The 27,231-nt window shown below is 35.2% G+C and overlaps 1 protein-coding gene across 2 annotated transcripts; it reads right to left on the bottom strand.

The window, feature by feature from the left end:
* Positions 1-12: 12 nt before the first annotated feature.
* Positions 13-26,875, bottom strand: LOC306845688 (NAD kinase-like). Of its 2 annotated transcripts, none has more exons than XM_079378627.1 (12): positions 26,802-26,875; positions 23,504-23,764; positions 23,338-23,421; positions 22,446-22,575; positions 22,183-22,291; positions 21,969-22,054; positions 21,679-21,781; positions 21,412-21,566; positions 6,043-6,142; positions 2,699-2,856; positions 2,476-2,558; positions 13-1,465 (listed from the first exon to the last, which is right to left on the bottom strand). In XM_079378627.1, the coding sequence occupies exons 2-12, from the start codon at positions 23,752-23,754 to the stop codon at positions 1,306-1,308; spliced, it is 1,419 nt and encodes a 472-aa protein (XP_079234753.1). In that variant the 5' UTR covers positions 23,755-23,764; positions 26,802-26,875; the 3' UTR covers positions 13-1,305. The 2 variants fall into 2 exon arrangements, with proteins under 2 accessions (XP_079234753.1, XP_079234754.1); XM_079378628.1 differs by having other exon boundaries at positions 105-1,465; positions 26,711-26,842.
* Positions 26,876-27,231: the final 356 nt, after the last annotated feature.

Here is a 27,231-nt window from a genome sequence, read left to right as displayed (position 1 = left end):
TGATTTGTTTTTATAATTCAATTTCTCCTCCATTGTTCTGCAAACATTGCTGCATTAGTAAATATACCAGGTTATAACGCCCTAAAATACATAAGGATACATCTCAAGATAAAAAGAAACTTTTATTGAAATATTACAAATGAGACAAACACACACACATAGGATCTCTTATTTACATCAAACCGTAAACAGCTTACATACATTCAGCTATACTAAGTTCTTATGCAATGACATATGACCTTGCAGTGCCAGAAATATTTCATGAGAAATGTAAAACATACAAAGCATCTGTAAATGAAAAGATCAAAGCATAGAGATAAACACAGATAATGGCTTAAGAAATATGGTTTTGAAAATGCAACATCCGGTGCCGCCACAGGGAGGCTACAATGTTCTTTGATAAGAACTACTTGGGTTTGACAGCCATCCAACCTGACAAAACATTAGTTATTTGATTCATATTCAGAAAGGCTCAGGTTAATCACTTTGAATGAAAATCAGACACCAGTTTGAGCTACAAGAAAAAGACTGATAAACCACATTCAATCTTAATAGTTGAATGTACAATGGTGTCTAGTAGAGCACACAAAACAGATTACCAACCTGTTAAACTGACAAAACATGGCTTCCCATACAATGTATTACAAATGAGGAACTACTGACAAACCACACAGAAAACCAAGCTTTGTCTGTTTGTAGATAAGGATAGTTTGTGGTCAATTTAGCTAACAGCTACAGAGTTAAAAAAAAAAAAAAACACCAACATGAACATTTTATGCTCAGTAAATGACTTGCAACACATTTCCTGCTATAATGTGCATTTCAAGTTCAAATACATGGTGGATGATTTGTCATTTCTGTTACCTAAACTATTTAGAAGTGGATGAATCTACATAACCTACAGTACAAATTTAAATGTTAGTTGTTTTTTAAATAATTCTTAATAAATGGTATTGTAATAAAAAAAAAAATATATATACCATAATAAATCAGATCAGTTATTTAGCATGTTGTAATGCGGTGAGCTACAAAAATAATTCACTGAGAAATACAGTCTGCATAACAATGTTTAGCAGTCACACTATGACATGTTATGTTAACCAAACATTTTGTTGCGGTTAAATTGCAAGTAATCTATGCTAACCTCTAAAGCACATGAGCACATATTGCGATCTATAATGAAATCTGTAAATCTATGAACATACAAATGTGCAATGTAATGGAAAAAATAACCCCCTTTTCAGTGAGTCAGGATGGAATGTAAAGTGAACAGAGAGTGAGATTTGTGTTTTTTGTGATGATGTTTCAGTTCTCCGTTTCTGAAGAGTCGCTGGCATCCGTTAGACGCGTCTGCTTCTTGCGGACATTCCAGTGGAGGCACTGAGCCAGACTGTCAAACCAGTCATAAACCAGATCATGACAACAGATAGAAGGGACCGGAAAGCAAGAGGTTGTGATCTTAATGCTATAATCAGAAGAAAAAAAACCCCTCATGATTAACAGATAAGGCATGTGCGATTGAGAGTGCAGCTTGAGATAAAAGGGCAAGCTGAATTTGAACTAAAAGATTGAGGTCCCTACTAGGGCTGGGTATCGTTCAAAAATGTTCGATATCGATACCGATACCTTGAGTTCGATACCAACTTTATGAAAACAGCTTTAACAAGATTACATTATCTCAAAAAACTTTGGTTTTATTTTTTTCAGCTTGTTGACATGTATACAGACTCAAAGACTCATTTCCTGAGCCACTGCACAAAGGAACAAAATATAGCCAACACAATAAATCAGTACAAATAATTTTAATAAAGCTCAAATAGTTTTCAGTTTACACTAGTGCGTGCTCGTTTTAAAACGCATAGCTCAGACATAATCATCATTTATTCATTTATTCTAGGTTGTTAAAGACTTCAAGAAATGTAAAATCTTTATCCACTTTCATAAGCGGATGTTTTATTTTCTTTCACGAAATGACTCTCAGAGCAGTTCTAGAGCTGTTGTTCATGTGTTTATGTCCTCATTTAGTGAGACGGCAGACGCTGAAATGTCAGGCGAGCTTCAGTCTGTGTCAAGTAAACAAACCGCGCGATATAGAGAGCAGACTGCTCCGTACGCTTTCGAATTGCTCTCGCGGATGTCAAACACTGATCAATCAGCACCGCATCACTTCTAGTCAAACACACCTAGTGCTGCAGGCTTATTGGCTCACTGACGTTAATGAGATTAACCCCTTAGGTATCGAAATTTGGTACCGAACGACAAGATGTTTTTCGATACTCGGTGGTATCGAGGCAATTTGGTCGGTGCCTAAAAAGTATCGAACTCGATACCCAGCCCTAGTCCCTACTTATACTGTTGACACTCATTTCCATAACTGTGACACTGGATTATCTGTGATACTGGAACTGTTGTATCACTGGATTATGGGAGAGGTCAAAGCTGTTTGCTTATGGTATTGTGTAAAAAGAGTGTCACCTGTCCCCATGCTGGATTTCCTGCCTCTTTCTGCCATCAAACGAGACCCAGGCGGTGTTGCGAGCGTCAGGCGACAGTGTTATCTGCAGGGTAAATACAGTTAGTGCAAACAAATGTTCTTCTGAAGCTCTCATTTGAAGGAAATAAATAAATAAACCTAAGTTTAACAAGTAACTGATGCAGTTTTATCACTGAAATGGAAAAACATCAGTCCTGTTCTCACCATGAGCTCCACTCCTGCGGGTACCACGATGGGTCTAAAAGAGAGGGAGTGAGGGCAGATGGGGGTGACCATGATGGCAGGGACATTAGGGTGGATCATGGAAGCTCCCGCTGCGGCAGCATAGGCTGTGCTGCCCGTCGGGGTGGAAACTATTACACCTGCATAGAAACAAGCCACATATTTGCATTTATTTTCATGGCAGCTGGACTCTTGTCAAAGCAAATGAAAAGACCATAATGTACTGAGGCATCTGCTTGAGCTAAAAGAAAGAAAAAAAATAAACAAAATGAAGAAATATGTATTAAAAAATTCAAATAGAAAGCAGCTTTTTAAGATATATAAACAACATTAATAATGTTCACATTGTTGGTTATGAAAAAGCCATTTCTTGAAATGATGCTTAAATGAGTTAAATGATGTACATTCTCTAATTGATTGTGGTATTGAATTCCACTCATGTGATGCTCTGAAAGAAAAAACAGCTTAACTAAACAAGGGTTTCTATGTGGAATTATGCAGTCAGCTTTAGCTGCACCTCTAGTTACTCTGTTTTCAATAGATTTAAATTTAATAAACTCAACCAGAGGTGGAGGAGCTAAACCATGCATAATTTTATAAACTAAACAAACATTTATAAATTTAGAGATGTTTTCCCAGCTAAATAGGTTATAAATATTTAAAATATGACAATGGTGAAAACTAAATTGTTTGTTTGTTTTTTTATCTAAAATTTTAAGTGCTTGCTTTTACAATAATTTCAATGGTTTTAGAACTATAGCATGTGTACTAGACCAACTTGTCAGACAATAAGTAATATGAGAGAGAATCATAGAATGAAAATATACCTTTGCAGCCTCATTCGATAAAGAGTTTCTAATAAACCGTAACTCATATGTTCCCAGATCCAGAAACGTAGGACGTCATTAAAATAGTCCATGTGACATCAGTGGTTCAACTGTAATTTTACGAAGCCGCGAGAATACTTTTTGTGTGCAAAGAAAACAAAAGTAATGACTTTATTCAACAATTCTTATCCTCCAAGAACACGCATGCACTGAGCCTTGTTTACATGCAGAGGAAAGCAATGCGCATGTGTCATGATACTCTCCATCCTAGTTTCATAAAAGTACAGTTGAACCACTGTCACATGGACTATTTTATAGATTATCGTTTCTGGGCCTGGGAATATTTCAGTTGTGTTGCTGTCTATAGCCCCATTCGCAATTGTTTCTCAGAGGGACGTAAGTGATTTTCACCATTTACAGGGGGTAGTTGGTGATTTTAATGCCATCCGAGTCCAAGATGTCTGTGTTTTTCTCTCACCACCCCCGTAAAAATCCCCGGCCGAATTACCTACTGTTTTTTTTGACAAACCCCAAGGTTGTGTGGTAATTTAATTGCCGTCCGAATCCACATCTCTGAGTTTACGAGAAGAAATCAATTCAAAATTCTGTGTTTAAACCCTTTTTGAGCACTGCCGAACACCGTAAGGTAATGTTGTACTTCAGTATAATTTGCATACATATTATTTCTGAAATGCTGAAAAGTATTTAAAAGAACAATACTTCATGCCTGCTCAACCACAGCGACTGGGAGCAGAAAGAAAAGAAAAAAAACGTAAACAATCGAAATGGGTCTTTATTCTGGCAGCAGCAGGTATGCAATAAAAATGTGTATTATAACCAAATATATATAACATATAATTATATACAACTATAGTGTGTCTATTTTTAAACAGGAGATTTAAATAATCAAATAATAAATATTATAAAATATGCTTGGAATAATAATACATTTTACATAATAATAAGTATTTTTAAATACATTTTACACAATAATAAGAATAAATTTGTAAATAAAATTAATTTTATTTACAGCAGACAATCATGTGACTGGCCACGTGAGCAGCGCGTTCCCGGGTGTGCAGGATCACAGAACTCGCTCCTCCACTGTGAATAAATCACCGTCCGAATTCATGAGTTTTATCACTGAGGTGATATGTAAATTAATTTTTACAGACGTGCATATGAGAAACAATTACCGTCCGAATCGTGCTTGTGCAGGGTCAGAGCTCTCAGATTTCATCAAAAATATCTTCATTTGTGTTCCGAAGATGAACGAAAGTCTTACGGGTTTGGAACGACATGAGGGTGAGTAATTAATGACAGAATTTTCATTTTTGGGTGAACTATCCCTTTAATATATCTATGGAAACAGTTAGTTATTTACAATTACACTTTACACTATGTGCACTATGGACACTTACACACACTGCTGCGTGTGCACAATCTCACAAAAGACTCAGCAATATATGTATGTTTACATGCTCATGCACTACAAATCATCCTGCACTGTTCCCCAACCAGCTGCTGACTCAAATGTCTCTCTTTGCACATGTACAGTATTTGTGAAGCATTCGTATAGTTTGTATTTTTTATCTTCCATTTTTTAGTTTGTATAGGGTAATATTTATGTGAAGCATTCGTATAGTTGTATTTTTATCCTTTATTCTTTTAGTTTGTATAGGGTAAATACTTATAGTATACTTATAGTTAAATCTGTCAGTAGGTTAGTAGTGTATAGGTTTATAGTGTTTTTTACTTCATTGTTGTATGTCTGTATTTATGTAGCACCGTGGTCCTGCGAGACACGACATTTCGTTCCACTATATGTCCCCACATGTAGCGGAATGACAATAAAGCTCAACTTGAACTTGAATAGTTATTTTCAGGATTCTGTGATAAATAAAAAGTTTTTAAAAAAACAGCATTTCATGTCAAATAGAAATCTTGTGTAACATTATAGATGTTTTTACTGTTACTTTTTATAAATTTAAAGCGTTCTTGCTGATTAAAAGTACTAATTACATTCTGAAAAACCCTTAACCACCAGATCCCTTTTAAGTGACTTGCATAATGGTGACAAGATAAAAAAGGGATCCGTCCTTCGGATGAGACGTTAAACCGAGGTCCTGACTCTCTGTGGTCATAAAAAATCCCAGGATGTCCTTCGAAAAAGAGTAGGGGTGTAACCCCGGCATCCTGGCCAAATTTGCCCATTGGCCTCTGACCATCATGGCCTCCTAACCATCCCCATATCTACTGATTGGCTTCATCACTGTCTCCTCTCCACCAGTAAGCTGGTGTGTGGTGGGCGTTCTGGCGCACTATGGCTGCCGTCGCATCATCCAGGTGGATGCTGCACACTGGTGGTGGACGAGGAGATACCCCCCTTACTATGTAAAGCGCTTTGAGTGCCTAGAAAAGCGCTATATAAATGTAACGAATTATTATTATTATTATCTATCAGTGCAGTTTGAAGCTGAAGCGCATGTTTGTGCTCACCGTCTCCCTGCACAGATGTGATGAGGCGTCCATCCAAGTAAAGGTCGACGTTAGACAGGTAGGATGAAGGCCCTCTGTCCACCACAACCTCATTTAGCACCTTTATACACACACATAATATCCATATCACAGAATTACACATAAAACATCCGACAAACAGAGGTGTTTCTGTATTTATCACATGCCACTCTAGTCTAAAATAACTCGGACGTAAAAATGCAGACTGTCAGTGAAATTATGCTATTGCTATGACAACTGGACATGCAGACCTATCACAGTTGTTATTTTCAAATAACTCCAATTACGTCTGTTACCATGGAAAAGGTCTCCAAGCAATCTTGATTGGCTTTTTCCCTAAAATAATATTCTGAGAGTGCCCTTGCTTGGCAGACATTCAGGCATTTTTCTTGCGCAACATTTTTATATTTTGCATCTATTACATTAGTTTTCTTCATGTCTCCTCAATCCTAACATAATTGTTATTACTGCAATGTATACGAGTGCTGAATTCTAAAATTATTTTTGTAAATTTTTTAAGCTAATAAATAATATACTCATTGTAAACAATATGTACATTCATGTATATGCATATGTCTGTATCTACATGTGCTCTACCGTTCAAAGGTTTGGGATCAGTAAGATTTTTACAGATTGTTTTTAATAAGCCTCTTATGTTCAAACAAGGCTGTGTTTATTTGATCAGTAATATAGACAGTAATATTGCAAACTATTATTAAAATTCAGTTTCTAATTTAATATATTTTAACATAATTAATTCTTATGATGGAAAAGCTGAATTTTCATTCAGCAGCCATTACTCCAGTTCTCAATGTCACACATTCTTTCACAAATCATTCTAATCCATTTTAATTTTAAGGATTTCATTTTCTATTTTTTTCTTTGGGATTCTTGAATGAATAGAATGCTCAAAATAACAACATTTGTTTGATGTGTGACCCTGGACCACAAAACCAGTCATAAGGGTCAATTTTTCGAAATTGAGATGTATAGATCATATGAAAGCTGAATAAATATGCTTTCCATTGATGTATGGTTTGTTAGGATATGACAATATTTGGCCGAGATACAACCATTTCAAAATCTGGAATCTGAGGGAGCAAAACAAAAACAAAATATAGCTGCGAGCAGCGATGACGGGCCCAAGCCGTCAGCATACGCCACCCCGGTGGCATCGATAAAACGGTGCCCAGCGAGCACAAGCATCACAGTAACCCTCTGGCAGTTTGGTTTTAAGGGATACGGCAATTAAAGGGTTAATCCAAACCATCAATTCTGTGAAACACACACACACAGAACATATAAAACTTTAAATTCTGTGAAAATATATTTTTCATTGGTAGTTTATGTTAGTTAATGCATTTACTAATGCTAACAAATGAGAAATTATTATAGTTACCAAAGCTTTTAATGATTTATAAGCATTTTTTAATGATTTATTTTTCCATTAACTAACATGAATAATTTTTTCTAACACAAATTAATAAAGTAAAAAATATATTGTTAATATTTAATGTTATTTGTGAATTAACCAATGTTAAAAAACAACATTATTTAACTGTTGTTAATTTACATCATTAATAAATATATACCATTTAATGTTGATCAAAATCAATTCCAAAATGTGTTAATATATTATTACATTTTAAAGTTTTATCTTTTGAACATGACTATTTTTCTAATATAAAAAATATTTTGTTCATTGTTAGTTCATTGTAAGTTCATACTATCAATGAAGAATTAACATGCTGTAAAAAATATATTTTTCATTGTTAGTTCATGTTAATTAATGCATTCACTACTGTTAACAAATGAGACTTAATTATAAAGTGTTATCAAAACCTTTAATGCTTTATAAGCATTTTTTAAGGATTTTATTGAGATGTTTAAACAGACCCTCTCTCTCTCTCTCTCTCTCTCTCTCCCCCTCCACACTCACTGAACTCACACAGTCAGTCACTCACCCAGTCACCTACCGCAAACATTAGAAGCACAGAGACAGGAGAACTCTGATAGTTTTTAAATTTTCTCCTCCGCATAGTGTATTGTAAATTCATGAAACTAATCACATATCCTCAGACTGTATAGTTCTGTGTATGTAATTTTTTATGAAGTGTTTGGAAGCTGCTCTTAAAAGAAAAAAAAAAAAGAAAAGTTTTCTCTTTTTTACTGTAACTTTAATAAATTGCCATTAAATCATCGTTCAAGATATCCTAAATCCGTCCGCAATTTAGCATCTTCAGTATTTTGGCATCATAAGAAAAAATGTTTGGTGTGATTTACGTGTTTCTGTTTGGAGGAGTATGAATTTGTTTACAGCCTGTTTAAAAACAAAACCCACATTAAAATAAATATAGCCGACTTCCTGTTGGTCGTAGCTAATGACTGTAAATTAGAAAGTTGTCCGGATTAATAAGAAAAATTTATGTACTGAGTTTGGTGTCTGTAGCTATCATTATATATATATAAACATTAATAATTATATACCATTTAATGTTGATCAATATTAATTCCAAAATGTGTTAATATATTATTACATTTTAAAGTTTATCTTTTGAACATGACTATTTTTCTAACATTAAAAAGATTAATAAATGCTTTAAAAAAATTGTTCTTTGTTAGTTCATACTATCATGGAAGAATTAACATGCTGTAAAAATATATTTTTCATTGTTAGTTCACGTTAATTAATGCATTTCCTAATGTTAAGAATTGAGACCTTATTTAATGATTTATAAGCATTTTTTAAAGATTTTAAAAAACAGACCCTCTCTCTCTCTTTCTCTCTCTCACCCAGCTCCTCAATCCACACAGTCACTCACACAGTCACTCACACCCCACCCCACCCCACCCCTCACTCAGCTGCAGGCTGGCAGGGAGCTCTCACTCAGCAGTCTAACAGCTTTCTGATAGTTTTTAAATTTTCTCCTAAGCATAGTGTATTGTAAATTCATGAAATTAATCACATATCCTCAGACTGTATGGTTCTGTGTATGTAATTTTTTATGAAGTGTTTGGAAGCTTCTCTTAAAAGATAAAAAAAAAAAAAATTATCTTTTTTACTGTAACTTTAATAAATTGCCATTAAATCATCGTTCAAGATATCCTAAATCCGACCGCAATTTAGCATCTTCAGTATTTTGGCATCATGATAAAAAATGTTTGGTGTGATTTCCGTGTTTCTGCTTGGAGGAGTATTAATTTGTTTACAGCCCGTTTTTAAAAAAAACCCACATTAAAATAAATATAGCCGACTTCCTGTTGGTCGTAGCTAATGACTGTAAATTAGAAAGTTGTCCGGATTAATTAGAACAATTTATGTACCGAGTTTGGGGTCTGTAGCTAAAACTAACCCCCTCATTTTTGACAAAAGGTGGCGCTATAGAGTGTCTCTTCCACGCCCGTTTATGAGCTTTTTCCAGTGTCTAACTATCATTAATACTCATATGTGTGTTGAGTTTCATGACATTCTAAACATGTTATCTGCCTCAAAATCACCAGAAACGAATTTTCAACTTTGACACGTTGCCATGGCAACATAATTTTAGATATCAATATTCCCTTCACAGTTTTACATCGGCCGTGTTTTGACATTATTCTGGTGAAGTTTGAAGCAAATCGAGTAAAAAGAAGATGCTGAATTCAAAGCATTTTGAAAACGACACACTTCCTGCAGCCAGTTGGTGGCGCTATAACTTTCAGTCATAATAGTCACATCTATCCGATCGGCATCATACAACGAACAAACCACTGGAGTTTGATCTACATCATACAATGTATGTGGACGTTATTAGGCATTTCCTGGGTCTCATTTTTCGCCATAACTTCATCGCCTCGCCACGGGCAAACCGTTCGACATATCAAAAATATCTTCGCAATTTAGCGTCCCCAATGTCTTGAGATCATGTTCACCGAGTTTGGTGGCAATCGTATGGAAATCCTCAGAGGAGTATATCAAATTCCAGAGCATGCGCTTTTTAAACAGCCCTGAATAGCCGACTTCCTGTTGGGCGGAGCCTAAGACATGCTGTGCGGAAGTTGTTCGGCTCAATGAGTTCTATATGTGTACCGAGTTTCATATGAATACGTGCAAGTATGTGTGAGCTATACATCGTGTTTTCTGACAATTTTCCAGGGGGCGCCGTAGAGCCCCTGTGCCACGCCCAGGTCCCAGCCTCAGCGGCGTCCTAATGGCCGCAGGTTCCAATGTGCGTGCCAATTTTCGAGAGTTTTCGGGCACGTTAAGGCCCCCAAAAGTGCCCGGATGATTGAAATAAAAAATAAAAAAAAAAATAAAAATAAATATAGCTGCGAGCAGCGATGACGGGCCCAAGCCGTCAGCATACGCCACCCCGGTGGCATCGATAAAACGGTGCCCAGCGAGCACAAGCATTACAGTAACCCTCTGGCAGTTTGGTTTTAAGGGATACGGCAATTAAAGGGTTAATCCAAACCATCAACTCTGTGAAACACACACACACACAGAACAACATATAAAACTTTAAATTCTGTGAAAATATATTTTTCATTGGTAGTTGATGTTAGTTAATGCATTTACTAATGCTAACAAATGAGAAATTATTATAGTTACCAAAGGTTTTAATGATTTATTTTTCCATTAACTAACATGAATATTTTTTTCTAACACAAATGAATAAAGTAAAAAATATATTGTTAATATTTAATGTTATTTGTGAATTAACCAATGTTAAAAAACAACATTATTTAACTGTTGTTAATTTACATCATTAATAAATATATACCATTTAATGTTGATCAAAATCAATTCCAAAATGTGTTAATATATTATTACATTTTAAAGTTTTATCTTTTGAACATGACTATTTTTCTAATATTAAAAATATTTTGTTCATTGTTAGTTCGTTGTAAGTTCATACTATCAATGAAGAATTAACATGCTGTAAAATATATATTTTTCATTGTTAGTTCATGTTAATTAATGCATTCCCTACTGTTAACAAATGAGACTTAATTATAAAGTGTTATCAAAACCTTTAATGCTTTATAAGCATTTTTTAAGGATTTTATTGAGAAGTTTAAACAGACCCTCTCTCTCTCTCTCTCTCCCCCTCCACACTCACTGAACTCACACAGTCAGTCACTCACCCAGTCACCCACCGCACACATTAGAAGCAGTGACAGGAGAACTCTGATAAGTTTTAAATTTTCTCCTCTCCATAGTGTATTGTAAATTCATGAAATTAATCACATATCCTCAGACTGTATTGTTCTGTGTATGTAATTTTTTATGAAGTGTTTGGAAGCTGCTCTTAAAAGATAAAAAAAAAAAAGTTCTCTTTTTTCTGTAACTTTAATAAATTGCCATTAAATCATCGTTCAAGATATCCTAAATCCGTCCACAATTTAGCATCTTCAGTATTTTGGCATCATGAGAAAAAATGTTTGGTGTGATTTCTGTGTTTCTGCTTGAAGGAGTATGAATTTGTTTACAGCCTGTTTAAAAAAAACCCACATTAAAATAAATATAGCCGACTTCCTGTTGGTCGTAGCTAATGACTGTAAATTAGAAAGTTGTCCGGATTAATAAGAACAATTTATGTACCGAGTTTGGTGTCTGTAGCTATCATTATATATATATATATATAAACATTAATAATTATATACCATTTAATGTTGTTCAATATTAATTCCAAAATGTGTTAATATATTATTAAATTTTAAAGTTTATCTTTTGAACATGACTATTTTTCTAACATTAAAAAGATTAATAAATGCTTTAAAAAAAAATTGTTCTTTGTTAGTTCATACTATCCTGGAAGAATTAACATGCTGTAAAAATATATTTTTCATTGTTAGTTCACGTTAATTAATGCATTTCCTAATGTTAAGAAATGAGACCTTATTATAAAGTGTTATCAAAACCTTTAATGCTTTATAAGCATTTTTTAAGGATTTTATTGAGAAGTTTAAACAGACCCTCTCTCTCTCTCTCTTTCTCTCCCCCTCCCCCTCCACACTCACTAAACTCACACAGTCAGTCACCCACCCAGTCACCTACCGCACACATTAGAAGCACAGAGACAGGAGAACTCTGATAAGTTTGAAAATTTTCTTTTCGCCATAGTGTATTGTAAATTCATGAAATAATCACATATCCTCAGACTGTCTTGTTCTGTGTATGTAATTTTTTATGAAGTGTTTGGAAGCTGCTCTTAAAAGATAAAAAAAAAAAGTGTTCTTTTTTACTGTAACTTTAATAAATTGCCATTAAATCATCGTTCAAGATATCCTAAATCCGTCCGCAATTTAGCATCATCAGTATTTTGGCATCATGACAAAAAATGTTTGGTGTGATTTCCGTGTTTCTGATTGGAGGAGTATGAATTTGTTTACAGCCCGTTTAAAAAAAAAAAACACACATTAAAATAAATATAGCCGACTTCCTGTTGGTCGTAGCTAATGACTGTAAATTAGAAAGTTGTCCGGATTAATAAGAACAATTTATATACCGAGTTTGGTGTCTGTAGCTATCATATATATATATATATATACAAATTAATAATTATATACCATTTAATGTTGATCAATATTAATTCCAAAATGTGTTAATATATTATTAAATTTTAAAGTTTATCTTTTGAACATGACTATTTTTCTAACATTAAAAAGATTAATAAATGCTTTAAAAAAAATTGCTCTTTGTTATTTCATACTATCATGGAAGAATTAACATGCTGTAAAAATATATTTTTCATTGTTAGTTCACGTTAATTAATGCATTTCCTAATGTTAAGAAATGAGACCTTATTATAAAGTGTTATCAAAATCTTTAATGATTTATAAGCATTTTTTTAAGATTTTAAAAAACAGACCCTCTCTCTCTTTCTCTCTCTCACCCACTGGCTCAATCCACACTCAATCCACACAGTCACTCACACAGTCACTCACAGCCCACCCCCACCCCTCACTCAGCAGCAGTGACAGGGAGCTCTCACTCAGAGGCAGGCTGGCAGGGAGCTCTCACTCAAAAGCAGCTCTGATAGTTTTTAAATTTTCTCCTCCGCATAGTGTATTGTAAATTCATGAAATTAATCCCATAACCTCAGACTGTATTGTTCTGTGTATGTAATTTTTTATGAAGTGTTTGGAAGCTGCTCTTAAAAGATAAAAAAAAAAATGTTTTTTCTTGTTTACTGTAACTTTAATAAATTTCCATTAAATCATCGTTCAAGATATCCTAAATCCGTCCGCAATTTAGCATCATCAGTATTTTGGCATCATGAGAAAAAATGTTTGGTGTGATTTCCGTGTTTCTGTTTGGAGGAGTATGAATTTGTTTACAGCCCGTTTAAAAAAAAAACCCACATTAAAATAAATATAGCCGACTTCCTGTTGGTCGTAGCTAATGACTGTAAATTAGAAAGTTGTCCGGATTAATAAGAACAATTTATGTACCGAGTTTGGTGTCTGTAGCTAAAACTAACCCCCCCATTTTTGACAAAAGGTGGCGCTATAGAGTGTCTCTTCCACGCCCGTTTATGAGCTTTTTCCAGTTTCTAACTATCATTAAAATGGATATGTGTGTTGAGTTTCATGACATTCTAAACATGTTATCTGCCTCAAAATCACCAGAAACGAATTTTCAACTTTGACACGTTGCCATGGCAACACAATTTTAGATATCAATATTCCCTTCACAGTTTTACATCGGCCGTGTTTTGACATTATTCTGGTGAAGTTTGAAGCAAATCGAGTAAAAATAAGATGCTGAATTCAAAGCATTTTGAAAACGACACACTTCCTGCAGCCAGTTGGTGGCGCTATAACTTTCAGTCATAATAGTCACATCTATCCGATCGGCATCATACAACGAACAAATCTCTGAAGTTTGATCTACATCATACAATGTATGTGGACGTTATTAGGCATTTCCTGGGTCTCATTTTTCGCCATAACTTCATCGCCTCGCCACGGGCAAACCGTTCGACATATCAAAAATATCTTCGCAATTTAGCGTCCCCAATGTCTTGAGATCATGTTCACCGAGTTTGGTGGCAATCGTATGGAAATCCTCAGAGGAGTATATCAAATTCCAGAGCATGTGCTTTTTAAACAGCCCTGAATAGCCGACTTCCTGTTGGGCGGAGCCTAAGACATGCTGCACGGAAGTTGTTCGGCTCAATGAGTTCTATATGTGTACCGAGTTTCATATGAATACGTGCAAGTATGTGTGAGCTATACATCAAGTTTTCTGACAATTTTCCAGGGGGCGCCGTAGAGCCCCTGTGCCACGCCCGGGTCCCAGCCTCAGCGGCGTCCTAATGGCCGCAGGTTCCAATGTGCGTGCCAATTTTCAAGAGTTTTCGGGCACGTTAAGGCCCCCAAAAGTGCCCGGATGATTGAAATAAAAAATAAAAAAAAAAAAAAAAAAAAAAAAATATATAGCTGCGAGCAGCGATGACGGGCCCAAGCCGTCAGCATACGCCACCCCGGTGGCATCGATAAAACGGTGCCCAGCGAGCACAAGCATCACAGTAACCCTCTGGCAGTTTGGTTTTAAGGGATACGGCAATTAAAGGGTTAATCCAAACCATCAACTCTGTGAAACACACACACACAGAACAACATATAAAACTTTAAATTCTGTGAAAATATATTTTTCATTGGTAGTTGATGTTAGTTAATGCATTTACTAATGCTAACAAATGAGAAATTATTATAGTTACCAAAGGTTTTAATGATTTATAAGCATTTTTTAATGATTTATTTTTCCATTAACTAAAATGAATAATTTTTTCTAACACAAATGAATAAAGTAAAAAATATATTGTTAATATTTAATGTTATTTGTGAATTAACCAATGTTAAAAAACAACATTATTTAACTGTTGTTAATTTACATCATTAATAAATATATACCATTTAATGTTGAAATCAATGTTTTAATGTTTAAAATCAATTCCAAAATGTGTTAATATATTAAATTTTAAAGTTTTATCTTTTGAACATGACTATTTTTCTAATATTAAAAATATTTTGTTCATTGTTAGTTCATTGTAAGTTCATACTATCAATGAAGAATTAACATGCTTTAAAAAATATATTTTTCATTGTTAGTTCATGTTAATTAATGCATTCCCTACTGTTAACAAATGAGACTCAATTATAAAGTGTTATCAAAACCTTTAATGCTTTAAGCATTTTTTAAGGATTTTATTGAGAAGTTTAAACAGACTCTCTCTCTCTCTCTCTCTCTCTCTCTCTCTCTCTCCCCCCCCCCTCCCTCCCCCTCCACACTCACTGAACTCACACAGTCAGTCACTCACCCAGTCACCTACCGCACACATTAGAAGCACAGTGACAGGATATCTCTGATAAGTTTTAAAATTTTCTTCTCGCCATAGTGTACTGTAAATTCATGGAATTAATCACATATCCTCAGACTGTCTTGTTCTGTGTTTGGTGTGAATTTGTGGTTTCTGCTTGGAGGTGTATGAATTTGTTTACAGCCCGTTTTGAAAAAAAAAAACATAAAAAAAAAAGCCGACTTCCTGTTGGTCGTAGCTAATGTCTGTAAATTAGAAAGTTGTCCGGCTTAATGTGAACAATTTATGTACCAAGTTTGGTGTCTGTAGCTATCATTATATCTATATATATAATCATTAATAATTATATTCCATTTAATGTTGATCAATATTAATTCCAAAATGTGTTAATATATTATTAAATTTTAAAGTTTCTCTTTTGAACATGACTATTTTTCTAACATTAAAAATATTTTGTTCATTGTTAGTTCATTGTAAGTTCATACTATCAATGAAGAATTAACATGCTGTAAAAAATTATATTTTTCATTGTTAGTTCATGTTAATTAATGCATTCCCTACTGTTAACAAATGAGACTTAATTATAAAGTGTTATCAAAACCTTTAATGCTTTATAAGCATTTTTTAAAGATTTAAAAAAAACAGACCCTCTCTCTCTTTCTCTCTCTCACCCAGCTCCTCAATCCACACAGTCACTCACACCCCACCCCACCCCCACCCCCTCACTCAGCTGCAGGCTGACAGGGAACTCTCACTCATAGAAGCATTGTAACAACTGTCTGATAGTTTTTAAATTTTCTCCTAAGCATAGTGTATTGTAAATTCATGAAATTAATCACATATCGTCAGACTGTATTGTTCTGTGTATGTAATTTTTTATGAAGTGTTTGGAAGCTGCTCTTAAAAGAAAAAAAAAAAAAAAAAAATCTCTTTTTTACTGTAACTTTAATAAATTGCCATTAAATCATCGTTCAAGATATCCTAAATCCGTCCGCAATTTAGCATCTTCAGTATTTTGGCATCATGAGAAAAAATGTTTGGTGTGATTTACGTGTTTCTGCTTTGAGGAGTATGAATTTGTTTACAGCCCGTTTAAAAAAAAAACCCACATTAAAATAAATATAGCCGACGTCCTGTTGGTCGTAGCTAATGACTGTAAATTAGAAAGTTGTCCGGATTAATAAGAACAATTTATGTACCGAGTTTGGTGTCTGTAGCTAAAACTAACCCCCCCATTTTTGACAAAAGGTGGCGCTATAGAGTGTCTCTTCCACGCCCGTTTATGAGCTTTTTCCAGTGTCTAACTATCATTAAAATGGATATGTGTGTTGAGTTTCATGACATTCTAAACATGTTATCTGCCTCAAAATCACCAGAAACGAATTTTCAACTTTGACACGTTGCCATGGCAACATAATTTTAGATATCAATATTCCCTTCACAGTTTTACATCGGCCGTGTTTTGACATTATTCTGGTGAAGTTTGAAGCAAATCGAGTAAAAATAAGATGCTGAATTCAAATCATTTTGAAAACGACACACTTCCTGCAGCCAGTTGGTGGCGCTATAACTTTCAGTCATAATAGTCACATCTATCCGATCGGCATCACACAACGAACAAACCACTGGAGTTTGATCTACATCATACAATGTATGTGGACGTTATTAGGCATTTCCTGGGTCTCATTTTTCGCCATAACTTCATCGCCTCGCCACGGGCAAACCGTTCGACATATCAAAAATATCTTCGCAATTTAGCGTCCCCAATGTCTTGAGATCATGTTCACCGAGTTTGGTGGCAATCGTATGGAAATCCTCAGAGGAGTATATCAAATTCCAGAGCATGCGCTTTTTAAACAGCCCTGAATAGCCGACTTCCTGTTGGGCGGAGCCTAAGACATGCAGCGTGAAAGTTGTTCGGCTCAATGAGTTCTATATGTGTACCGAGTTTCATATGAATACGTGCAAGTATGTGTGAGCTATACATCAAGCTTTCTGACAATTTTCCAGGGGGCGCCGTAGAGCCCCTGTGCCACGCCCGGGTCCCAGCCTCAGCGGCGTCCTAATGGCCGCAGGTTCCAATGTGCGTGCCAATTTTCGAGAGTTTTCGGGCACGTTAAGGCCCCCAAAAGTGCCCGGATGATTGAAATAAAAAATAAAAAAAAAAAAAAAAAAAAAAATAATAATCCTTAGAAGAACAATAGGGCCCTGCGCCTTACTGGCTTGGGCCCTAAATATAGCTGCGAGCAGCGATGACGGGCCCAAGCCGTCAGCATACGCCATCCCGGTGGCATCGATAAAACGGTGCCCAGCGAGCACACACATTACAGTAACCCTCTGGCAGTTTGGTTTTAAGGGATACGGCAATTAAAGGGTTATTCCAAACCATCAACTCTGTGAAACACACACACACAGAACAACATATAAAACTTTAAATTCTGTGAAAATATATTTTTCATTGGTAGTTGATGTTAGTTAATGCATTTACTAATGCTAACAAATGAGAAATTATTATAGTTACCAAAGGTTTTAATGATTTATAAGCATTTTTTAATGATTTATTTTTCCATTAACTAACATGAATAATTTATTCTAACACAAATGAATAAAGTAAAACATATATTGTTAATATTTAATGTTATTTGTGAATTAACCAATGTTAAAAACAACATTATTTAACTGTTGTTAATTTACATCATTAATAAATATATACCATTTAATGTTTATCAAAATCAATTCCAAAATGTGTTAATATATTATTACATTTTAAAGTTTTATCTTTTGAACATGACTATTTTTCTAATATTAAAAATATTTTGTTCATTGTAAGTTCATTGTAAGTTCATACTATCAATGAAGAATTAACATGCTGTAAAATATATATTTTTCATTGTTAGTTCATGTTAATTAATGCATTCCCTACTGTTAACAAAAGAGACTTAATTATAAAGTGTTATCAAAACCTTTAATGCTTTATAAGCATTTTTTAAGGATTTTATTGAGAAGTTTAAACAGACCCTCTCTCTCTCTCTCTCCCCCTCCACACTCACTGAACTCACACAGTCAGTCACCCACCCAGTCACCCACCGCACACATTAGAAGCACAGAGACAGGAGAACTCTGATAGTTTTAATTTTCTGCTCTCCATAGTGTATTGTAAATTCATGAAATTAATCACATATCTCAGACTGTCTTGTTCTGTGTATGTAATTTTTTATGAAGTGTTTGGAAGCTGCTCTTTAAAGATAAAAAAAAAAGTGTTCTTTTTTACTGTAACTTTAATAAATTGCCATTAAATCACCGTTCAAGATATCCTAAATCAGTCCGCAATGTAGCATCTTCAGTATCTTGGAAGCATGTGAAAAAATGTTTGGTGTGAATTTTTGGTTTCTGCTTGAAGGAGTATGAATTTGTTTACAGCCCGTTTAAAAAAAAAAAAAACACATAAAAAAAAAAAATAGCCGATTTCCTGTTGGTCGTAGCTAATGACTGTAAATTAGAAAGTTGTCCGGATTAATAAGAACAATTTATGTACCGAGTTTGGTGTCTGTAGCTATCATTATATATATATATATATATATATATATATATATATATATATATAATCATTAATAATTATATACCATTTAATGTTGATCAATATTAATTCCAAAATGTGTTTATATATTATTACATTTTAAAGTTTATCTTTTGAACATGACTAATTTTCTAACATTAAAAAGATTAATAAATGCTTTAAAAAAATTGTTCTTTGTTAGTTCATACTATCATGGAAAAATTAACATGCTGTAAAAATATATTTTTCATTGTTAGTTCACGTTAATTAATGCATTTCCTAATGTTAAGAATTGAGACCTTATTATAAAGTGTTATCAAAATCTTTAATGATTTATAAGCATTTTTTAAAGATTTAAAAAAACAGACCCTCTCTCTCTCTTTCTCTCTCTCACCCACTGGCTCAATCCACACAGTCACTCACACAGTCACTCACACCCCACCCCACCCCTCACTCAGCTGCAGGCTGACAGGGATCTCTCACTCAGAAGCAGTCTAAGTCTAACTCTCTGATAGTTTTCAAATTTTCTCCTCTGCATAGTGTATTGTAAATTCATAAAATTAATCACATATCCTCAGACTGTATTGTTCTGTGTATGTAATTTTTTATGAAGTGTTTGGAAGCTGCTCTTAAAAGATAAAAAAAAAAAAGAAATGATCTTTTTTACTGTAACTTTAATAAATTGCCATTAAATCATCGTTCAAGATATCCTAAATCCGTCCGCAATTTAGCATCTTCAGTATTTTGGCATCATGATAAAAAATGTTTGGTGTGATTTCCGTGTTTCTGCTTGGAGGAGTATTAATTTGTTTACAGCCCGTTTTTAAAAAAAACCCACATTAAAATAAATATAGCCGACTTCCTGTTGGTCGTAGCTAATGACTGTAAATTAGAAAGTTGTCCGGATTAATTAGAACAATTTATGTACCGAGTTTGGGGTCTGTAGCTAAAACTAACCCCCTCATTTTTGACAAAAGGTGGCGCTATAGAGTGCCTCTTCCACGCCCGTATATGAGCTTTTTCCAGTGTCTAACTATCATTAATACTCATATGTGTGTTGAGTTTCATGACATTCTAAACATGTTATCTGCCTCAAAATCACCAGAAACGAATTTTCAACTTTGACACGTTGCCATGGCAACATAATTTTAGATATCAATCTTCCCTTCACAGTTTTACATCGGCCGTGTTTTGACATTATTCTGGTGAAGTTTGAAGCAAATCGAGTAAAAATAAGATGCTGAATTCAAAGCATTTTGAAAACGACACACTTCCTGCAGCCAGTTGGTGGCGCTATAACTTTCAGTCATAATAGTCACATCTATCCGATCGGCATCATACAAAGAACAAATCACTGAAGTTTGATCTACATCATACAATGTATGTGGACGTTATTAGGCATTTCCTGGGTCTCATTTTTCGCCATAAATTCATCGCCTCGCCACGGGCAAACCGTTCGACATATCAAAAATATCTTCGCAATTTAGCGTCCCCAATGTCCTGAGATCATGTTCACCGAGTTTGGTGGCAATCGTATGGAAATCCTCAGAGGAGTATATCAAATTCCAGAGCATGCGCTTTTTAAACAGCCCTGAATAGCCGACTTCCTGTTGGGCGGAGCCTAAGACATGCTGCGTGAAAGTTGTTCAGCTCAATGAGTTCTATATGTGTACCGAGTTTCATATGAATACGTGCAAGTATGTGTGAGCTATACATCAAGTTTTCTGACAATTTTCCAGGGGGCGCCGTAGAGCCCCTGTGCCACGCCCGGGTCCCACCCTCAGCGGCGTCCTAATGGCCGCAGGTTCCAATGTGCGTGCCAATTTTCGAGAGTTTTCGGGCACGTTAAGGCCCCCAAAAGTGCCCGGATGATTGAAAAAAAAAAAAAAAAAAAAAAAAAAAAAAAAATAATAATCCTTAGAAGAACAATAGGGCCCTGCGCCTTACTGGCTTGGGCCCTAATAATCCTTAGAAGAACAATAGGGCCCTGCGCCTTACTGGCTTGGGCCCTAAATATTGAGAAAATTGCCTTTAAAGTTGTCCAAATGAAGTTCTTAGCAATGTATATTACTAATCAAAAATTAAGTTTTGATATATTTACAGTAGGAAATTTACAAACTATCTTCATGGAACATGATCTTTACTTAATGTCCAAATGAATTTTGGCATAAAAGAAAAATCAATAATTTTGACCCATACAATGTATTATTGGCTATTGCTACAAATATACCCCAGTGACTTAAGACTGGATTTGTGATCCAGGGTCACATATAGAAATCTTTTCTAATGTTGTAAATCTATACATTTACTTTCACTTTTGATCAAAAGAGGCAATAAGCTTATTTTATAGCCTTTCCCTTAGTCAACCAATCACGTCATGTGGACAAACAAAGACAGACTTTGTCTCAAGCCCAGTATTTTGATTCCTCCATTTCACAAGTGTCACTGGTTTTGTGTTCAGCAAATACTTTATGAGTGCTGCGTTACCTGTAACTGTAGTGTGATTTTGCCTGCCTCATTGTTCATGTGGTTATGAGGCAATATTCCGTTCTCCTGAGCACTGAGGAGCTGCTCGTTCCTCTGGAACATGCCTTTCAGCACCTTAACCTTCAGACGACTGCGCAGGATGATGGCAGCATTACCTACAGAAGCCAGACACAAATATATAAAACAACATCAACATCTAAAGCACAACAACTACAGTTCTTCTGGTTTCAGATATGAAAAATAAAAAAAAACTCTAAATCAATCCACCTTCAAACACTTTATCCACCTCTGTTCTAAAAGACTCAAACTTGAATGGTGTGAGAAATCCTAAGGAGCCCAAATGGAAGGCCATGACCGGGGGAACACTGCCCTTAAACAAATGAGACAAAACCACATTTCATTCTTAAATAAATCTCTAAACAACTCTCCTTTGCATATCCAAATTCTTTTAAATTATATGATGTACACAGAGAACATCCGATGGAAAGCAGATGAGACTGACCTAGTAGGAGACTCTTGTGCACAAACAAATGAGATAAGATGAGATGAGAGAATACCTGGAAAAGAGATGATGCATACAGAAGAGTCCCATCTCCACCCAAACAAATAATCAGATCGATGCAGTCGGAGATGTCATCAAACCCTGTGTGAACACAATGAAATCACTCATTTTCCTAATGCACCCAATCGTTCATTGGTTAATGGTGCGTCAGGGTTATGTAAATCATGTTACAGGTGAACCTGCCGATAAACACAGTGAGGTTTCAGTACCTTCCCTGAATGTGCACAGCTGATTACGAATGGCTGAAAATGAGTCATCCCTCAAGAGAGAGCCATCGTCCACAACTTTCTTCTCCACATAAACCATCAGATGTTTCTCCTGATGGTGGTAATAATTGTGTAAGTATTTGTGTAACCAAATCTAAAAAACCCCAAAAACTAATGATAAAGTGAAAAAAATTAAAGGGTAATGGTAGCGCCTGTAACTTCCTAGCCTGTAAATCAACTACTAATGCTTCTTCTGAGTAACCTACCTCCACGAGGAACCTGCAAAGCTCTTTGAACGGCTCCAGAAGGGTCTCATCTCGGATCTTTCTGATGACCAGGACATTGAGCGGTGGTTTGCTCCAGGTAAGCCGCTGGCTGGCTGGATCCTGAATGTGCCTGCGGGGAAAGTCGACAGAGAAGGCAAGCATGGTATGTGTTGGCACTGCACTCTGAAAAACGGCATGTACTTTGTCCTGTTTCTACACTCGTTACGCAACTTACAGTCATGGTCAAATGTTGGAAAGCACTGTAATGTGGACTTCTGCTTTTGGTTTCTCATAATTCTAGAATCAGTTCGTTTTCAGTATTAATAAATTAATAAAATAAAATAGCTGTTGTTTGACACATTCACGGTTTGTTTTTTAACTTAAAACATTTAAATATTTATATGCACATCTTATTTATTGTATCAAGGAATAAAGTCCAACAGCTAAGTTTCTAAATTTTATGGTTGCATGAAATCCAGAATAAGTCATTTTTAAAGACTCTAATCATCTTTCTTGATCTGAAATACAGAAACGCATAACTAACATCTCATACCATCTAAACAACATGTTAAGCACAACATTAGATATCAAACCATAAACCCCACATTACCCTCTGCATGTGGTTTGTCCTGGTGGGCGTAAAACAGGCATAGTGCTGGGGGGCTTTTTAGAAAATTTCAGCAGGACCACTCTTGTGACAGCCACAGCAGTGCCTGAGTGCACTGCTCTCTAGCTTCATCCAACAAACCATTCTTAACCAATCAGAACTCAGCACACACGGACTTATCGCTACATTTGTCCACTCCTTTGGTTGACTTAAAGTTTAAACAGTAACAAGACACGGATGTGACCTAGCCACTTACCAAAAGTAAGCCTGACTTTGCTTACTTACATGACTGAGGTTGGGTTGGGAAGAACGCAAGCTTTGGGTCCAAAGTGAGTAGCAGGATATGGTCCATGTAAAAAGTGCCCTCGTCTGCAACAAACAGGCACTTACGTCACTGCACAATTTTATTATTAGGGTTCAACCGGTCTAAACCAATAGGTGTGTTTTGTACCTGCATCTATCCCATCTTTTTGGGCAACCCTCAGCAGTGTCCTCTACTGATGCAGAGGCTTCTGATCCGGGCTGCTCAAGCAACCGATGTACGCTTCCCCCCGACAGGTGTTCTGGACAGTCCGGCCTCCGAAGAGACCTCTTCACTTCTTTGCGTCTCCTTGGAAGTTTCCCCTGCCACTCCTGCTGCCTCTGTGACCGCTTAGATGAACCACCCTCCTCCGCCTTTCTGGGGGGCGGCTTATCTTCCATGCCTTCAATTCTTATGGGGAACAAAAAAAGATTATACATCATTATAAGGCAACAAAATCTAAATGAGTTGAGAAGACCTAAGTGGGCCCCCTCATTTTGGGGCCACGGACAACATTCCTGGTTAATCGTTCAATTGTCCCTATATTTCCAGGCAGCCCTGCTGTATATGGGTCAAAGATGAAAAAGGGTTTTCAAGCATCAAGCTTTGAACTGTTGTTGTTGTTGTTTTTCAATACATTAGAAAATGTCCTGTTCAAATCGTTTTTTCATACGCAAAAAATAAATATATATTTTTACCATGATTTACAGAAAACCACTAAAATGTCATTCATTGTAACAATCTTGTCAGGCGTATTTACCACAAGAATCAGTTTATGACATATTTAAAGTCTAATTAGTTTTACCCCAATACTACTTACTTGTAACTTTGCCATTTTTAACATTTTTAAACTTTGCCACTTTCCCATTTTGGCCATTTGTCAGCAAGATTTTTTTACTCATTTAAAATTCAATAAAATTTAGTATGCTCACTTGTTATTTTATACATTTAATACGTACAGGTCAGAATAAGTATGTTGTTTACATTTTTACATATTACAGGCTAAGTGTTACACTGAATGACAATGGAATTTTTTTTCACTCACATTTTCACAATTTATTCTCCCAAAACTTATTTGAAACCTTAAAGGAACACTCCACTTTTTTTGGAAATAGGCTCATTTTACAACTCCCCAAGAGTTAAGTTTTACTGTTTTTGAATCCATTCAGCCGATCTCCGGGTCTGGCGGTAGCACTTTTAGCTTAGCTTAGCATAGATCATTGAATCGGATTAGACCATTAGCATTTGGTCACCAAAAAATGACCAAAGAGTTTCGATAATTTTTAAAACTTCTTTAAATAGGAAAATAATCGAAACTCTTTGGCCATTTTTGAGCGAGATGCTAATGGTCTAATCCGATTCAATGATCTATGCTAAGCTAAAATGGAGTGTTCCTTTAAAGTAGACATTTTACTTGCATTTAATGTGCTTTCTATGTATATAAAAACACTTTTGTAAAATTATTTTAATGCGAACATTTAAATGTCTTTGACCCATATAGGATCTTGTTGATCAAAATAGATATTTGACACGCATTACAAAACAACAGCTAATGTGAACAGAAGAATTAAACATATTCAGCTGGTGTCATGTGTTATTACATGTAGGCCAGTCGCAATAATCAATATATCGACTTATCGCGCAATATATGTACATGACCTCAACAATTTTTGGTGATGCAATATATTGCCCATTATATTTACTTAAAAATTAATGTCACCATGTTTTGTACATTCCACTTGCACCTGTGTCTTTTGCAACTTCTGGTGGTGGTGTAACGTTAGTCATGAGGTGCTAGTTCAAATTTAAATTCAATAATGTTCAATTCAAATCTGCAGATATGGTCTTGTTTACGGATCTGTGCCTTTGTGCATACGGACATCTGACTGCTAAGTAGGGCTGGGCGGTATATTGAGTTTGTACGATATATTGATATATTCTTTATAAGCGATACGATATGAGGCAATACCGTTTATATCGATATACTGTACAGTAGTTTGAAAACAAGCGAATCTAAAAATACAGTGGAGGACACAGACTGAGCTACTGTGGAGAAAGTGCATAATACAATTTGTTCAAACAAGTGACAAACTTTATATGAAGGGTTTTTTAAAAAACTCGTAAGATATAGAAGCCTATAGTTTAGTTTCAGTTTAAAACGTCTCTGACAGAAAGGCTGCGTGTGCCGCTGACAGAGACAGAGAATGAATTTGTCATATGTAGAATTTTAAACCTACAAGTAAGTGTATTTGTATGATAGCACTATCTGTAAAGTGACTGTAATGGGGGTAATCAAAACAGCCTTTTTATTCAATTAGTCTGTGCTTTTTTATTATTTTCATTTTTAGTTTCTGCTTTAAAAGCATTATTTTTGTTTTTAGATTGCAGTGTTACAACGTTAGAATGTAATTTTAACCCTTTCTAACATAACATATGGTTGAATTCACTTTGTTTATTTGTTTAATCCAAATACAAAACCGTAGAAAATAACGAGATATATACCGTATACCGCAAATCAGCCAAAAAATACAGAGATATGAATTTTTGCTCATATCGCCCAGCCCTACTGCGAAGTAGTGATTGTGTTTTTCTGCAATAGTGTGCACCCTTAATTTACGGAGAAAAGAAGGTCAGGGAAAAATCTGTAGATGGAAAAATATCCATAAGTTCTTTGTGCATTTTTCTTTTTTCTACTTGTTACTTTGCACTTTTTGTTAGAAAATGTTTATTTACTATTTATTCAAGTTTTTTAAGGTATCTAATATTTTGATACTTAATTTCCATGATCTAAATATTCTTAAAAATTAAAAGTTTCTTGTCATTTGGAAGCGTGTAGGCCTTCTTGCATTATTATGCTGTTACATTGTGATTATATATTCAGTGGCATAAATGGGCTTTAAAATTACAATAATATCGCTTATCGCAATTATTTCTGGAGCAATATATCGCAAAACAAAAGGTTGTTATCGTGACAGGCCTAATTACATTTACATAATAGCGGACATTAAATACTTTAGGGAAGTTAATGTGTTCTGCATTGAGATGTTAATAAAAACAATTCCATGGAGCTTTTATTTGTCAAACGCCTATGTATTTGTTTTTCGTAATGATCTACTTAAACGGCACATTCAATAAGCAAAGGCAGCTAGTCTGAAACCTATTTATACTACTACAGATACAAACGATCAAGCATTTATGAGTGATAACAAGGTGACAAGAAGCAGCCATCGTGAACACGTTAAGCGGCACGACACATTGCACTGAAGACACAGCAGAAGGAACATTTTCATCGACCAAAACTTCAGTTAAATTAGCCGCACGGAGCTAACTTAGCTAACACATTTCACCAGCGCTTACCAAATCGCAGGAAACAAAACGCGCAACTTCCCCTTTGGACTACAGTCTTTCACAACTGAAGAGCTAAATTTAATAGACTTGAATGCGTTACCTTGACAGCAACACTATTTCCAGGCTTACGGCTTATGCTCGATCATATTATGGGATGTCCACAATGACATCACGAGGGCGCACGTGACACTAGTGACGCTGCGCAGAATCTCTGAGAAGCAAATAAAAATGTGTTTTATTTTCCTTTTGTGTGGTTTAAATATATTTATTCAGGTCTCTCTTTATATCTAAAGTCGAAGTCATGATAAGAGTCTCTCTTCCACATTTATGTACTGAAATAATAATAATCAAGGATAAATCACGAATAGAAATTAGAATAATATTAAGTAGGCTACACAAGTGATAACTATGGTCGCTATTCACATAGGTCTATTGTGAACCACACTAAAAGGTTGTAAACAGCATTATAAAAATTAAATAGCCATTCATTTGGCTTTAGCTAAATTTTCAGTCACATGATGAATTGAATT

The sequence above is a fragment of the Barbus barbus genome, assembly GCF_936440315.1.
Source record: "Barbus barbus genome assembly, chromosome: 26".
Lineage (NCBI taxonomy): Eukaryota > Metazoa > Chordata > Actinopteri > Cypriniformes > Cyprinidae > Barbus > Barbus barbus.
This window is presented reverse-complemented; position numbering and strand designations above follow the sequence as displayed.

Coding starts and splice junctions, on each gene's coding strand:
- LOC306845688 (XM_079378627.1), bottom strand. CDS start 23,754: ATGGAAGATAAGCCGCCCCCCAGAAAGGCGGAGGAGGGTGGTTCATCT. Junction 22,576..23,337: donor CCCAACCCAACCTCAGTCAT/GTAAGTAAGCAA, acceptor CTTTCCCCGCAG/GCACATTCAGGATCCAGCCA. Junction 6,143..21,411: donor AAATCACACTACAGTTACAG/GTAACGCAGCAC, acceptor GTGTGTATAAAG/GTGCTAAATGAGGTTGTGGT.